General features: G+C 41.4%; 2 protein-coding genes across 2 annotated transcripts; both read left to right on the top strand.

Annotated features, from left to right (window-relative positions):
- The first annotated feature begins 61 nt into the window (after positions 1 to 61).
- On the top strand, positions 62 to 9,141 carry LOC146622990 (meiotic recombination protein REC8 homolog). The gene is made up of 17 exons (XM_085364919.1): positions 62 to 117; positions 2,458 to 2,526; positions 2,602 to 2,744; positions 2,821 to 2,896; positions 2,986 to 3,106; positions 3,205 to 3,280; positions 4,279 to 4,346; positions 4,419 to 4,497; positions 4,589 to 4,712; positions 4,795 to 4,972; positions 6,312 to 6,513; positions 6,888 to 7,039; positions 7,161 to 7,206; positions 8,086 to 8,164; positions 8,257 to 8,346; positions 8,444 to 8,553; positions 8,838 to 9,141. The coding sequence occupies exons 1-17, from the start codon at positions 62 to 64 to the stop codon at positions 8,939 to 8,941; spliced, it is 1,773 nt and encodes a 590-aa protein (XP_085221045.1). The 3' UTR covers positions 8,942 to 9,141.
- A 387-nt stretch (positions 9,142 to 9,528) lies between these two features.
- Positions 9,529 to 16,043, top strand: clk2b (CDC-like kinase 2b). Its single transcript, XM_085366503.1, has 11 exons — positions 9,529 to 10,024; positions 10,587 to 10,677; positions 10,761 to 10,827; positions 10,935 to 11,051; positions 11,127 to 11,293; positions 12,519 to 12,613; positions 13,596 to 13,725; positions 13,807 to 13,889; positions 13,972 to 14,051; positions 14,130 to 14,220; positions 14,308 to 16,043. The coding sequence occupies exons 1-11, from the start codon at positions 9,959 to 9,961 to the stop codon at positions 14,488 to 14,490; spliced, it is 1,170 nt and encodes a 389-aa protein (XP_085222629.1). The 5' UTR covers positions 9,529 to 9,958; the 3' UTR covers positions 14,491 to 16,043.
- The last annotated feature ends 553 nt before the right edge of the window (positions 16,044 to 16,596 follow it).

Raw genomic sequence — 16,596 nt, 5'->3', positions numbered from 1 at the left:
GAAGCTGTGATCTATCGGATTTTATCCGCTAATTAACTGATTTATCAAAAAATTTGCTGAAATGTTTTACTATCCCACAGTTTTAAAGCGTCACACAGGATGCTTTTCTACCATCTGGTGAGTAAAAACCTGGTTAAAATCGACACATAGATGTACTCCACAGTGCTTGCAGTAGGCTAATTAGGCCGTTTCATGTCAGCTAACATTATTGATAAGATGTTTTAAAAATCATTACGTTTAATAGGAAAATGGGTATTTTAGACTAGTTTCTAATCATAAATATACTTAAATCTGGGGGAAAAATGTTGCTAATGTGCACAAACCCCTGAAGTAAACATTCAGACTCGCTGATGGTTACGTTTTATGTTCCAGTCTTCCTTTACCCAGAGAAAACAGGGTGTTTAAGTACATTTTAAGTGGTTAAACATATTAATATTTTAGTCTATAAAAGCCTAACAGAAGCATGTTTCTGTCGACCCGTTAAAGTAATTAAATGTATGTACTTCCTCACAAGGAAAATAACCGGTGCACTGTGTGTTCGTTTTGGGGGGAGTTTATCAATTTTACATACATTTTACCAACATTTTTATGCATGTAAAACTCACATTCTGCCTCTGAGTCCATATGTATATTTAAATGTGTTAAAAAAAAAAAAAAAGATCGCACGGTGCAGGTGCAGCTGAGGTTAAGCAAACATAAACATCAAGTTTAAAGTATTTGAAGCCTTGTTTATGAAAGACGCTAGCTTTGAAGATTGAGAGATCAAAGGCTACATACATCGTAAAATGAGGGCATTCCCATCTTTGTATTTATTCAAGGTATTTTCAGACATTTTTAAAACCGTGAAAAAAATATTATATGATAATCAAAGTCATTTCGATCAGTTTTTAGCTGAAAAGCAAATGAAACTGCATCTATTAAAGGGTAAAAAACTGGTAAATTGTTAATGTGTCAATCATTTTTCATACACAAATGTGTACTTTTTTTTGTACATTTGTCCTAAGTACACTTAAGAATTCACTGACCTGTGCGGTGTAAAATGAAAATAAAAACAACAATGGAGTGATTTGCAAATTTTAAAACCCCCATATTTTACTCTCTGTAGAACATAGAAAACACATGAGATGTTTCGACTGAGACATTTTTAATCATGTGAAATATTAGCTCAGTTTGAATTTTTGTTAGCAACATATCTGGAAGATGCTGGACTGGAGGGGGAGACAGGTGGAGGAACATTTTGCAACTCACTTAATTGGCAGCGGAGCAGAGTAACGTAACTGAGCATTAAAACAGCATCTTAAATAGACAGATTCATCAATCTGGAAAAAAATGCATCTGCAAAATTGTGGAACAATTTCAGAGTAACATTTTGATGCATGACCATTAATCAACAGCCATGAGTATCATTCACAGAGAGTTGGAGAATGGCTGCAATCACAGAATTATAAGATGTTCGTAAGGTTTGAAGAAGTCCCTTGGATGAGTGATGAAACATTTCTCCCACTGAAAACATTACGTCCAGATGAATAGAATCAACTTTCTGGGATTTCAGAGTAATGTTTTTCAATGAAAATTGCAAAGTCTTTGAATAATTCATCATCTACAGTATATAAAATTTAAAAGATTCAGAGAATCTGGAGAAATCTCTGTGCACAAGGCGGGAACGGGCTGGAAATTAAAACTGGATGCTTGTGATCTTCTGGCCATCAGGCGGTGCTACATGAAAAACATGTGAGTCTGCCAAAAACAAATCACTGCAGGGCTCAGAAACATTTAAGTTCAACACAGTTCAGTGTGCCAGCCACAAATTATTAAAAAACATATATGGAGCATCCTCTGGACTGAAGAGGAGAGGGACCATTCATATCAGTGCTCAGTTGAAAAGTCTGCATGTCTGATGGGAATGCTGCCATATGGCGTATGTTGCTACCTATGGAGCAACATACGCTCCCATCCAGATGAGGCTTTTTTTTCTGGGAAATCCTTGTATATTTCAGCAAGACAATGATAATGATGAGCCAGATACTGCATCTATTCCAGCAGGATGACTTCATAGTAGAAGAGTTCAGGTGCTGGACTGGCCTCCCTGCAGACCAGACCTTTCACTGACTGAAAATATTTTGAATATTTTCAAACAAGAAATGTGACAAAAGCGAAAATGCCCAAATGCAACAATGACTATCAAAGGGTGTCAAAACTATGAGAATCTATTGGTATTTTTAGCTGATACTTGCTAAGTTTTACTCTAAAAATGGAGCACAACAGCGAGTGGACGGGGAGGTGAATCGCGTGTTAATGGTACCATAAACTTTTCCCAACCACAGACTGTCTTTGGTTCTTTTCTGTCACAGTTTAAAAGATTATACATTATTTATTCGTTCTTTAGCTTTTAATCTTGATTTCCATCTTCAGTAAAATAAAACATGAGTCATCATTAATCCCCTGTGCCCATTTCAGGCTGGCAGCTACGAAAGGCATCAAGGTTCCCCGCCGGGATTTCCTGAAAATCAACGTTAGAAGCACCTGGTAAGAAGTAATTTGAGTCACTTTCTCACATTTTTAGCTTGCTTGCATATTAAAATGAAGTTAATGCTCATCCAGCGACGACATCATAAACTACGTGCTGGAGCGGGTCGCACCACCTTGTCCAGGTCTGCCCCGACCCCGATTCTCCCTCTACCTGTCCTCCCAACTTCAGTATGGTGTCGTTGTGGTCTACCACCGGCAGTGTGCTATTCTTCTGGGTAAGGAGGCATTTACACACTGAAGGAAGGAGAGACATAATTGATCCTGATGTTGATTCATTTGTTGTCCTTTCAGAGGAACTTCAGTCCATTGTGGGACAGCTGGTCAAACAGAGAACCTCACAGAAAATTGATATGGATGACCACAGCAGGTGAGAAATTATGCTCAGCATATTTACCTTCATGTTCAATCTCAAAGTAACAGCTGTTTCCTGGCACTGAGCTTCCCGTTGTTTTCCAGACCATCTCTGGTCCTGCCAGATGTCCTGACTCTGCTGGAGGAGACAGACGGAGCTCCTGACCCTTTATTTGGAGTGATGCAGCTGCAGGATGCCATGCCCAGCCCCAGTACACTAATACAGGTCGCAACTAAATAGTAGCAGTTAATAAGTGAAAGTTGAGCTGCAAATCATCTTATTAGTTCATAAACTAAGAGTTCTCTGGCTGTATTGATTCTTAGATGAGTTGGGAGTATCTGAGAGAAGCTTCTCCTGAGCATCCTGAACTGATCAGTCCAGCTGCTGCACTGGAAAACGGTAGGATGTGTTAAAGTCGCCGAATTGAAAAAGTGTACTAGTTTTCTTTCCTTTTTATGTGTCAAGTCATACTAAAAAATGACCTTAGCAGGTCTTAAAATCATTTAAATACAGCCTCAAATGAACGACACGTGTCACATTTCATCTTGTCATAATTAATTTAACAAAAAGCCTAAATGTAGAAACATTGAGCGCAAAGGTAAGTACACGACATGATTCAGCAGCTTGTTGAACCACGTTTAGCAGCAACAGCTTGAAGAAATCACTTTCCCTGTTGTGGAGGAATTTTGGCCAACTCCTCTTTACGAAGTAGTTCATGAAGGTTTGTGGGGATTTATTTGTGCGCAGCTCTCTCAAGGTCCCTTACTTACTTACTTACTTACTTACTTACTTACTTACATACCTAAAACCCCTCCTAGGTATAGGCTGTTGCCAAGGGTTGGTCTTTCTTAAGGACCATTTCTGTCAGATTGAGTTCTGTATACAGATACACCAAAATAAGGAGCAGAAAGCTTTTTTTAATCACTATTGCATCTTATTTCATCTTTGGCACGAATATTGTTAATCAAATCAAGTTTATTTAGCAGCGCCTACTTATCTTCTTAATTCCTATAGAAGCAGGAACCTTTTGCACTTTAAGCAGATACACCTGCACTAGTTGTACAAATAATATCTGCTCACATGGCTTATTTTTCTGTAGAAATGTGTTCAGGGATGTGCAGCATGCGCACGTCCCTGCATGAGCTCACACTGCAAATCCAGCCAGACATGAGGAGCAGAAAGAAAACGACAGGTCAAAGCAGAGCGGAGCAGAGTGCCTTCAAACACTTAATTTGCAGAAAGTGATGCCTCAGAGTCAGGAAGGGTTGTGCAGCTAAATTTCACTCAGCAGAGGAGAGCACTTTAATTTAAACATGATTAGTCATAGCTTCTGCTGGCCTCTGTGGAGTTGATGCTGACTTTTATATTAATGTGTATTCACGACTCTGTTTTCGCAGGTATAACCGTGTCTCCAGAGGCCATCACTCTGAGAGAGGCGGAGCCTGTTGGTATCCCCGTTACAGAGGTAGGGGAGTAAAAAGGAAACAGATCTTCAGTGTAATATCTCTGCTCATCATCTGCCTTATTTCACTGCTAGTTTGAGGGTGCAGAGCTGGTTGATGACCATCCAGATACTATTGACTTCCTGCTGGCACAAACAGATCACTTTCCAGAAGGTGTGTAGCAAAAAGTTTCTGTGATTTTGCATTTTCAAGAAAAGAAAAACGTAGAATGGGACATAACATACTCTATAATCTTTTCTAACAGGAGATTTGGAGATACCGGGAGAAAAGGTGGCAGCAGGGGAACAAGAAAAAGAGGTGGAACGGGAGGAACGAGAGGGCGACCTGGAGAAACACGGAGCAAAGGAGCTCACAGGATCCACTCTAGAGTAACTTAGAGACACTTATGTAAACAGAAAATACCATGACAGACAAACAGTGATCCACTTAGTGTGTTTTTACATGTGTCAGGTTGCAGCCCACTACTCTTTCCAGTGAGGAGGCTATTTTGTTGCCTCAGGAAGAGCCAGGCCTGCCCGCAGAGAAGCCCCCCTCAGACCAGCTCACTCCCGTCTCTGTGCCCGGCCTGCCTGCTCCGCCCTCTGCAGCAAAGGAACGTGAAAGGCGTCTAAGAAGTCTGGAGTTGGAGGTGCTGGCTTTTGTGGGTTTTACTTAAATGACAGAAATATTTAATGTATTTAACAAAAACAGAAAGAGCTATAAACGGTTTTGCCCTAACAGACGAACATTAAGTATCTTTACCCCTCCCACGCACACCAATCTGTAGACCCTGTGATGCTCTCATTACTGCCAGTACTATTTAAGAAGGTCAAACATGTAAGATTATATGTGCAGCTAGCAATGATAATAAATAATGAATCAAGTTTGTCCAGATTGACATGATAGCATCACTCGGTTGCTGCAGATTTGATGGCTGCACATCCACAATGTGAATCTCCTGTTTCACCACATCCCAACGGTGCTCTGTTTGACTGAGATGTAAACCCATTGTCATGTTAAAAAAAAAGGTGATTTCAGCTTTGTTATCTTGCTGGAAGCAGGATGGGCACACAGTGGTTGTAAAGTAATGGACATAGCAGCAATACTGACGTAGGCTGCGGTGTTTAGACGATGCTCAGGCTCTGAGGGGCCCAAAGCGTGCAAAAAAATATCTTCCACATTAAATCACTACTTTTCTGACCATCCCACTTTAAACCCTACGGATGGTTTTGTGGCAAAAACACCTAAATCTCTCTCTTCTTCCTCTTTCTGATGTTGAGATTGAACTTCAGCACGTCTTTTTGTTCATTATCTGTACCTACTTACCCAAACATGCTGAAATAGCTCAGTTGGGAGAGCTTTAGACTGAAGATCCCAGGTTTCAGCAGTGGAGTGCTGTCTTTAGGCAGTCCCAACCTGGAATCATAAATGCTTCCAATTCTAAATATGCAAAGTTGCTTCCATTTGATTAGATGTTTGTGTTAAAAAGAAGTTAAATGGCTGTACTTAATAAAGTGGCTTGCGTATGATACTTTGCTGAGACTGTATAGAGTCCATAGTCACCAGCTGAAATCTTTGGAATCAGTTATTCAGAGATTACAGTTCTAGTTTTAAAGGGAAAGTTACTGTTTTGCTTTGTTTAGGTCTTGAATAGGTATAGAAATGTCTTAAAACTGAGTGTGAAGCTTCCCTGAGAGCTTTCCATTCTGGTGGAAGATTAACACCAACTGGAGGAATATTTTGTAGGCTTGCTACCCCCACCCCCTTTTGAAAAATCTCCCTAACCCTCTTTTACTAAGTCATAACATAAAAACAAGACATTAGTCAAAGTCAAGTCAAAGTCAACTTTATTTGTCAATTCTGCCACATGTACAGGACATACAGAGAATAGAAATTTCGTTACTCTCAAACCCTAGATGAAATAGCAAATTAGCTACAACTTACAAATCTCTGGTCCCCTTTAGTCAATCTATTTCCCTCGCCCCCAGGATGTGGCTTCACCAGAGAAGAAGAAGAGGAAGAGGAGAAGGAGGCAGCTGATCTTCTTTGACCCGGTGACGCAGCTCTCCCAGGACGATGTGCAGCGACAGATCGACGACCCTTTGACCGAGACGAGGCGACCACTCCTCGCCCCGCTTTCCTTTCAAAGGATCCTTCCTGCTGCTGATCTCTTCAACAAGCCCTGCACCTGTCAGTATCACAGCTGCTAAAAATAGAGCGAAGCATCCTCTCGTCACCCCAGAAACATCTGTTTAAATCTCACCCCCCTTTATACCTTACTCATTAGATGGAAATCAGGTAGAGCTGTGCACTGTTGGTTTTCTAGTATGGCCATGGACTATGCTGCGAGCTCCTTTCTTTTCTAATTACAGGCTTCTAATAATCTAACTGCTAATATTTTTAATGCTGGCTCCTCTAAATTGTTGCAGTAAAAGCTTCACGTGGAACCTTGAATTCTATTTATTCCCCTCACTTCTTATATTCAGCGGCCGCTGCAGCTCTATTAATGGTGTGACTCAAGTAACCTTTTCAAAAATAAACCACGAAGCTATTTTCCCCTGCAGTCTTGCCTGAAGAGGTTCAGTTTCTATGGAGACAGAGTGCAACCGTCACACCCCTCTCGGGCTCGGACCTGCAAGTTGGGGAGCGAGGCCCCGAATCCACTGATTCTGAAAGGGAGAGAGAGCGTGAGATGCTCGAGGTTCCCGAAAGAGAGGTGTGGAAAAGCGTTTTGTTACGTGGGCAGCGATTGGCAGGGATGTCTGCAAAGGCTTTTAATGCAGGAGATGGAAAAACACTCACAGTTGTTAACTCATTACTTGTGTCTTTGCGTGAAGCAGGTCCTCAGAGAAATGGCAGAATCAGAGATGCTTGATATTTCAGGTAAGATTATCAAAGATTATCACCGGTATACAAAGATGGATGTAGATTCCAGTTCTAAAACCTAAAGCTAGTGATGAAGTCATGACCAGCAGGGGGCGACACCATAAGTTGCACTATCCTGATATCTTAGTAAACACTTTCCTGAAGGGTTTAAGATCTCAAGCACCAATTACCTTGCATGCTGCTACTGTGTGCAGTGTCGTGAATTTTAAATCACTCACCCAACCCACTCGCTAATCACACATGAGTTCAACACACCACAAATCACAAACATTCAGTTACACTCAGTTTTATTTAAAGCACCAGTTCACAACAACTGTCTCACAAGGTGCTTTATACTGTAAGCTACCCAACTTTGTTAAACAAATAAACAAGAAACACCCACAATAATCAAATGACCCGCTATGAGCAAGCACTTGGCAACAGTGGGAAGGAAAAACTCCCTTTTAACAGGAAGAAACCTCCTGCAGAACCAGGCTCCAAGCCATCCGCCACGGTTAGTAATTAGCAAGGGGCTGAGGCGTCAACATGACCTGAATAACTACTGAGTGTCATAAAAATAGTTACGTCCATCTTTGTATACAGTCTTTGAATTAAAGGTAGAAATTCACAATTTTAGGTTTAAATTAGCAGGTTTGTGTGTGTGTGTGTGTGTGTGTGTGTGTGTGTGTGTGTGTGTGTGTGTGTGTTTTAGCTTAACTGGATGTAACATTTTGTCCTCAGTGTGTTAGCATTGCAGATTTATTTGGCACAAGCTAAAACCTTCTGTGCATTCACATGGGGTGAGCCTGAGGTCAGAGGTCAGGTCAGGCGTGTAACACTAATGGCTTTTAAAATACGATAAGATGCATTCATTTTAAAATGCATGTATACATCCAGCCCAGGGTGCACTGCCACTGGAGGGCAGTGACCAGAGAGAGGTGTCTCGAGAGATCTCCCCCTTATATCTATCCGAAGGGTAAGTAAATATCAAAGAAGATCTCTGTGTGTGTTGATGTGCAGGTGTGTGTGTGTGAGCGATCACACTCATGTGCACCCATCATTTGGCAGGTCCACTCTCTCCAGGTCTATTTCTACACTGAGGGACATCCCAGAGGTGTCGGACGAGTTGCCTGGGAGAGTAGCCGCGGAGTCACCTCGGTAATAACCAGCAGAAAAACAGAGACGACTCTCTCTTTAGTGTCTCCCGATGTTTGAGTTCGATTTGGAGACAGGAATGTGGTTTGTTTGTTGCCAGGTTGCTGCCAGAATTGGCCGAAGGTGAAGTAGAGCCTCTGCTTTTTCAGTCCCTCTTGCCGCCCGAGGTCAACCGCAAAACTGTCAGCAATGTTTTTCAGCGGCTTCTGGGTAAGCAGGCACTTTCACTTATCATCGAACTGTCATGTCACTCATGTTAAAATTGTATTAATGGTACAGCGCCAAGGCTGTGGCGGTCCCTGGCCCGTGACCTTCAGTTTATAAAGGTTGAAATAACAAACAGTGTCACTAGTGGAAGCTTTAGGAATGAACTGATGAACAAACATACTGGTGACTTGTGTACATTCATGGAAAAGTAATTTGCTTTAAAAACATGAGATCTTTTCTGTGCTTCAGTGACCGTTTATGTGTGTGTGTGTTGTGTTGGTGGGTAGCATCTTTATCTGCCAGGAAGCTGCGTGTGGAGCAGGATGAGCCTTATGGTGACATCTTCATATTTCGTGGCTCCAACTATGAAGAAATACATCTGCCTTTGTAACATGGAAGCAGCGAAGCAGCGCTGAGCCTCCTGATCGGACTCGTCCCATCTTAAAGCCAGACTGGAAACTTCGTGTTCAACAGCATCATAAATACAAAGCGGTGTTTTGTGAGAGATCATTTCACGAGAAGGGTTTAAAAAGCATTTTATCGAGCTTTTAATGCGATTAAGTGTTGTTTTTATAATTGTTCCTTAGTGCTACCAGGTTTATGAGATTTCTGATAAATGTTTTAACAATTTTTATTGTTTTATCTGCAATCAAACAGAAGTGTTGTCGTTGTTGTTCTGTGCACTCAGTTGAACTGTGCTGTGTTCTGTTGAACTGCAAAATAAATGAATTTTTGTGACCTCTGTGAGTTATTTCTGTGACGAAAGTGGGCGCCGCATGCATGCAACAAAGTATATGTAGCGTGCGGAGGAGGACGGGTGTGGAAAATCATACCGCCGGGGTTAAGGAGGTGCAAGGAGGAGAGGAAGTAAGTTGAGTGAAACTGGATCCACTCAGCCCCTGTGCCCACATCTTGATTCTCATCTGAAAACTTTCTCAGGGGGTTGTGACCAAAGTTTATTCTTAGCGTCTGTCTCAGCTCGCCCTCCTATCTGTCCGTCTGTTCCTCACTTTTTGTGTTTGTCTGCTTCAGCTGTCGTGTTCGCTTACTTTCAGTGTTTGCCTTTTACTTTTTCTCTATTCTCCCTAAGATATTCTTTCTTCTTTTGTCACTTTCGTGGTGAAGCTTCGGCATCGTGTCTTCCTTTCACTTCTGGTTTCAGCTGACAACACTGCAGGCTATTTTTTATTTTTTCACAACTCCTCGTCCTTCAGTTTGTTCCCGTGCTGCTACTTGACTATTTATCGTGCTGACCTTGGCGCTTTTCCTCTCCACATCTCCTCATCACCTTTTGTTCCTGCCGCTACCTCACCTGCATCTCGCCTTCACCTCCCGTGCAGCATCCCTCCATCCGCCTCTCTTCCACTCAGGCTCGTCTTTTCTCTGAGTAGATCTGCACTGCTGTGCAATGGGAAAGACAGAGCTGCATTCTCTGTTTAAGGGTTTTCTGGACTGTATTTGCCTCTGCCTTTCTGTGAGTATCTGCATTCTTTGAACATGTTTTTGTGTCTCTTTCTAAGTCTGTGTGATTTACTTTTAACCAGCTGCACTATGTGTTGATCTCTTAAAGATAACCAGCTTTCTAACAATGAATGTGCAGATTGGTTGTGTTTATGTATGTCAGTGGCCCATGTCCTGCGCTAAGTGTCAGTTACTCACATGCTGAGCTTCTGATATTAATAACAGTCTCAGAATGTGGATGGAAATAGAGCCTCAGCTCCTCCAAAGAGAGTCATCTGGCATTTTCTTATGAGCCCCCTTTAGGGCAGGCTCAGGTCTTTGAGATCGACCTTAATGCATTAATCATGGCTGCATTAGGACAGCCTCAGCAGGAGGACGTACACAAAGCTGTGTGAGCTTCTGTAACCATGCAAGCTTGAGTGCACGGGTATGTCCAGCTGGTGACCTTTCTCCTTACAGACCCAGAGGTCAGATGTTACTCGGTGTGTTTTTAGGTGGGGTGTGACAGAAGCAGGTTGATGTTTTTTTGATCTTTTGCTCCACCTTGTCATGAATGTGGCTGACTTTGTTTGCAGAGAAGAAGCGACCGGGCTGCAAATGACAGTGAGAGGGACTCTGAAAATGGTCACCTGATCTACAAAAGTGGTGACGTCCTTGAAGACAGATGTAGGTTGCAGCACAGATGTAGGAAGAGTAAGCAGCCTCGTTACGGTGCTCCGTCATTAAGCTGATCTTTATCTGTCTTGCAGATGAGATAGTCGACACTTTAGGTGAGGGGACATTTGGGAAAGTGGTTCAGTGTGTGGACCACAGCAGGTAGGTTTTTCATCAGAAGTTTCAAGTTGAATCAATGTGCAGTGTGTGCGGGGGTGGGGTGGGGTGGGGGGGGTATTTTTTTTTTTTAAAACAGTGTTTAAAAACAGAGGAGGAAATCAAATTGCATTGAAGATCATTAAGAACCAGGACAAATACAGAGAAGCAGCCAAATTGGAAATCAACGTCCTGGAGAAGATCAGTGAGAAGGATCCGCACAACAAACAGTGAGTCTGTGATTGAAACGCTGTTACCCGTTTCATGTGCTTTATGTTTCACCCTCTGTTTCTCTTCCTCATCAGTAACTGCGTGCAGATGCTCAACTGGTTTAACTACTACGGCCATGTGTGCATCTCCTTTGAGCTGCTGTCTCTCAGCACATTTGACTTCTTGAAATCAAACAACTTCCTGCCGTATCCAATTAACCAGATCCGACACATGGCCCAGCAGATCTGCCACGCTGTCAGCTGTGAGTCCAATATGCATCATACAGAGTGTGCAGCACCACTTTCCCTTTTCTGCTGCACCTCTGCATCAATGCCAGGGATGAGACTAAGCAGATTAAACACGGCAAATTAGAGCAAGACGCAGGAGCAGTTAGGGCAGTGAGTGATTGATGTCATTCACGATGATTGATATCATTCAGTGATTAATTCTAGTCAATAACCGAACGCAATCATTTGCAAATCTCAGACAAGTCTGCTATTGATAATTTAGTCATATCAAATATTAATTTCATATTCAGTACAACCATTTGTTATGTAGCCATAACATGGTATCATTTGCTTGATATCATGCTGGCAAATTAACTTCAGAATGAGACAGGATGCTGTAAACCGCGGCCTACGATTCTCCAAAATAAAAGCAGAGCATGCACTCCTAAATATTTAAACATAAACAGCACAAAAGATGAGCTGCAACCACAGATTTTATAGAAGATGGGTTCATCCACTGTGACTTCACACATTGGTTTACATTAGTTTAATGCTACTTTTTTGGTCATTGAAATGTTTTTGTTTTTCGTTTTTTGGAGACAAGAGGTATCACATTTTTAGATGCACGTGCAATGCACAGATATTGCAAACTAAACCTGAAGCTGGGCTGTACCACACAGGATGTAATAATATTAAATTTCTCTATTTAAAAGCTTTTTTAAAAACTCAAATGCCACTCTGCTCCAGCTGCATGTGTTGGGAGACCTGCCAATCAAAGCAGCAACATCCTTAACTCTAGTATCCAAGTGGATGAGTTATTACAAAAAGGTCAGTTCCATAGCGTTGTTATGAAAGTGGAAACTATCCACAGAAGCCGAAGGTTTTTTTGTACTGTAAACATGTGTCTTAACACATGGGGTCATGGGGATTGACTTGCTTTTGGAACTGGCCTCAAGTGGCCATTAGAGAAGCTGTAGTTTTTGGCAGCTTCACCTCGGGTTCAGTTTTTGGCCATGGAGGTTACTCCTCAGCTGGAACGCATCACACCATCAAAGAGTCCCTCTGCTTTAATTAAACCAACACTTCATCAGACAGGCTTCATTCGGGTTTCTGATATATAATCTTTGTAATATCCTATCTACTAACATTTAATTCGCTGCTGTAAATCTGTCACATCCAGCTGTCTACAATCAACCACATTTGAGGTGTCTGCTCATGATGAACTTCCTCATCTGAACTTCTCTCCCGTTTCCTCTGCAGTTCTCCATGACAACAAGCTGACTCACACTGACCTGAAGCCTGAGAACATCCTCTTCGTCAACTCGGACTACTCCCTCATATACAACGCCGAGAAGGTCAGAAATGGCTGCAGGCGTGATGGCTGAGGGCTTCAGGGGATGGTAGAAAAAGCGGGGATTAATGATGGCAGAAAAATGCAGCTTTTCATTTGGGTGCAAATTTGTTTCAGCAGAAATCAGACACCCACATGTATGCTTTTTATAATCTCATATTTATCCAGGAAGGCTGCAGCTTGTTTGTTGACCTTTGCAGGAAAATATGTGGCAGCTCTGAGACATATTGCTGAATTTTTATTTATGGGAATCTCCACTTTTTCTTCGTTTTTCACAGCCACATAAAAACGAAAACTAAATACACCCTTACTGCTTCCTGTTAAATCAGGATGTCCAAGCTTATTAAACTTTATGACGGCACCATGGCTTGGTTTGCATCGGAACAAATCACATGGCTTCTGGACCAATGTCCTGTGAACAGACAAGACCAAAGTGGAGACACAGTGTTGCATTTAGCAAAAAAGGGAGAACAAGCTTGTTGACTTTCTTGGAATTAGTTAAATCCACCAAGCGTTTTTTAAGGTTAACTGGGTTAAATGAGACGTTGTGAGACATTGATTCAGTTAGTTGATTGAGATGTTTAATCTAATTAGTTTAATCCAACCAAAAAAGAAGTGGGAGATTAAGGGGGTTTATCTGCTGGTGGGGTTGTGTCACGAAGGGCATCTGCTGTAAAACGCAACCAAATCAAACATGCAGAGCTACCAGCTACAGTGACCCCTTGTCCACATGGAAACAGCCGATAGTAGCGTTTTTGTTGTTGCTGTTTTTCTAATCTGATAGACTCGTTCTTGTTTTGTCCTACCGTGTTGCAGTATTGTAAAATTGTTCATAACTTTTTGTTATTTTCATCACATTAGCGCAAGCCTAATGCTCTTTATCATTTTTTATCAAAGCATCATCAATAGCAGGAAAATACAAAGATTATACTTTAAATGAGCGAAGTTGGGAGGGTTTACAGTTTTTCCACCTGTCGCCCATTTAGAAGTGCAATGAAAGGCGGGTAAACGACACCACGGTGCGGCTCGTCGACTTCGGCAGCGCCACCTTTGACCACGAACACCACTCTGTCATCATCTCTACTCGTCACTACCGAGCCCCAGAGGTCATACTTGGTAAGAAATGTCATTTTAGCTCGGGGAGTATCCAGGACCTGCCCAGTCCAGTTGGTAACAAAGCTATTCCTTCTTCCACAGAGTTGGGTTGGAGTCAACCGTGTGATGTGTGGAGTATCGGCTGCATCCTGTTTGAATACTACAAAGGGTTCACACTCTTCCAGGTCACACATTCGACATAAAAGTAAGACGAACTTTGTCTTTTTATTTGTCATGGTCTTTACTTCCTCTTGTGTCCACTTACAGACTCATGACAACAAGGAGCATCTTGCTATGATAGAGAGAGTACAGGGACCGATTCCTCAGAGGATGATTCAGAGGAGCAGGTATCCCGCTCGTGCACCCTCTCATTGTCACAAACTCTGAAACACTTTGATCTGACGACTCTTCATTTTGATTCTCAGAAAGCAGAAGTATTTCCACCGTGGACATCTAGACTGGAACGAGTGCTCCAAAGCCGGACGCTACGTCAAATCCAAATGCAAGCCGTTAAGGGTGAGCCGTGGGCAGGCGGACCACAGATAAGCATTATCTGCTCGGTGCCCACCATTTGAATATAATGTCTCTCTCCTTGTTTTACAGGAATACTTGTTATCACACGGGAGAGAACACCACCATTTTTTCGATCTCCTAGAGAGGATGCTGGAGTACGAGCCCTCAAAGCGTATTTCTCTTTCCTCCGCTCTGTGCCATCCTTTCTTCCAGCCCCTCCATCATCCAGGAAGAAGTCAGGGGTGGAGGAACAGCTGTGACATGAGCAGATGACCTTTGGTAGACACTTAACCATATGTGGACCATATGGTGAGGGTGTTTGCAAGTTTATTTGTAATTTAAGCTTTAAAAATAAGAGGTTTAAGTTATTTGAGTTAAACACTGAAATGACAGCTAACAGTGAAAGAGAAAGTCTGAAAGCATCATTGTAAGCAGCTTCTCAGATAAAAGAAGTTTGAACAGTTACAGCTGATTGAGCTGGAAGAGAGAAAAGAGAAGCATCATCCTTTCAAGTAGGGAAAAAATTTATTTAGCAGACACGTTTGTCTAAAGGTGCTAGCAATTTTTTTCTGAGCATATTATTTTTATGTTTGTTTGCTTTTCTATGTTTCTGTTAAAATTGTCTTAAAATTGTTTACAAGCTTGTTAAGTATGGAAAGACTTGACAAATGCAACCTACGTGACATTATAAAAATCCAACAGTCTCAGCCTTAATGTATCCCCCAGAACAGAAGCATTTTATTTTGAGGTAATGAGTCTCTAGATATTAATTAGAATAAATGTGATTTTTTTTAAGTGTAATTTTCTAGTGTGTAGTTTTAATTATATAAAACATTAAAAAAATAAAATAATTATATATAACATTAAAAAAGGAAACAATTGAAAAATATAAAAGTTATTTGCTTTTACTTTTTTATGCTGTACTTTTTATATTCGAGGAAAAAAGATGAAGAAATGGCGCAGGTGCCAAACGTTAAACTACTAATGGAGAACTGACCTTAACAAGCAAATCAACTGAAGGAAATATTACATCTTAGGCTTGTGTGATCATCAGAATTATGATTAGGGTGACCAGATGCCCAACTTAAAAAAAAAATTACAATAAATCAGACATGAGTCTAGCATGTAAAGGCCAACTAACTTAACCTGTTATGCAGTAGTCCTTATTTAACCCTGTATTCATGATTCATGTTCTTATATTAGCTATATCTAAAAAAAAAATACGATTTTTCTAGTCAATTATAACACACATGCACTGTGTCACTTCGTGCCATATTTCCCCATCTGAGAAATTGAAGTATAATTTTATCTAAAGAGACAAAAATTGTATTTCTCAGTATAAACTGCCAAATCATTTTCTTTGTGGTAGATTCCATCAGATTAAACAAGCTGCTAACTTTTTGGTGACTTCTTGCTAACCTCCAGTTAAATATAATAAAAAGCCTTCCCTGCGTTCTTTAAACTCAGGGAAGGCTAAAAAATAACAAAAAACAAAACAGAGTTTAGGAAAGTGCCGTGTAAATGTGGGACTTTGCTTCTGTATGTGGGAGATGTCATAAAACTGCTGCGGCGTCCCACAAAAAAAAGGGACATCTGGTCACCCTAGCAAAAACACTGAAGTTTGGAAACAGGTGATGTAGTAATGGTTATAACAAACACAACAGACGTTGTCTTCATGCTAATAAAAGAAACATGTTCTAAAATTGGACATTTTAAAGGGAAAAAATAAAATGTAATCAGATACGTCTCTAACATTTGGAGGACATGATGTATTTAAAAGCTGAAGATGTATGATCCTTTCAGTTTTGTGCTTGCAGTCACTTTATGGCAATTTTGATGTTTTCTGTAATAAATTTTACATAAAATAGCACCTGCAGTCATTGAATTAATTCAGATGCCTTCTTGCAACCTTTCAGTTCATCACTCATACATTCACACACTACTGACTCTCAGCCCTCCTCTGGCATCTTGATTGAGTGCAGCTGAGCAGAGAGCATGGTCACTCTGCTGAGCGCGAGCGTGTACTCGCCAGTTTCCCCTCTTCAGCCTTTGCAATGCTGAAAGCGAGTGCAGGAGGCAGGATGCATGACGCCCACTCACTGGCAGTGAATGCATATTTAGGTGTTCTACTGTCACACGGGCGCAATGTGACATCACGCGGACTTTGAACCAGGAAGCCGGAGGTTAAAGATCAGCTAGCGTCCGATCTGACTGTTCCAGACAGTTTTCACATGCACTTCCATTTGGTAATTTCTGTAGAAGTTCAGGGTTCCAGTGCAATAATGCATAAAAATCACTTTAGATATGAAGATGCAGCAGCACGCACGCACGCACACACATACGCACGTACGCGCGCGCACACACACACACACACACACA

Source organism: Diplotaxodon limnothrissa, linkage group LG11 (assembly GCF_057381915.1).
Source record: "Diplotaxodon limnothrissa isolate DT_005_m linkage group LG11, D_limnothrissa_male_GT1.1, whole genome shotgun sequence".
In the NCBI taxonomy this organism is placed as follows: Eukaryota; Metazoa; Chordata; class Actinopteri; order Cichliformes; family Cichlidae; genus Diplotaxodon; species Diplotaxodon limnothrissa.
This window is presented reverse-complemented; position numbering and strand designations above follow the sequence as displayed.

Coding starts and splice junctions, on each gene's coding strand:
- LOC146622990 (XM_085364919.1), top strand. CDS start 62: ATGTTTTACTATCCCACAGTTTTAAAGCGTCACACAGGATGCTTTTCT. Junction 6,514..6,887: donor CTTCAACAAGCCCTGCACCT/GTCAGTATCACA, acceptor TTTCCCCTGCAG/TCTTGCCTGAAGAGGTTCAG. Junction 7,207..8,085: donor AGAGATGCTTGATATTTCAG/GTAAGATTATCA, acceptor GTATACATCCAG/CCCAGGGTGCACTGCCACTG.
- clk2b (XM_085366503.1), top strand. CDS start 9,959: ATGGGAAAGACAGAGCTGCATTCTCTGTTTAAGGGTTTTCTGGACTGT. Junction 13,890..13,971: donor AAGGGTTCACACTCTTCCAG/GTCACACATTCG, acceptor GTCCACTTACAG/ACTCATGACAACAAGGAGCA. Junction 14,221..14,307: donor CCAAATGCAAGCCGTTAAGG/GTGAGCCGTGGG, acceptor CTTGTTTTACAG/GAATACTTGTTATCACACGG.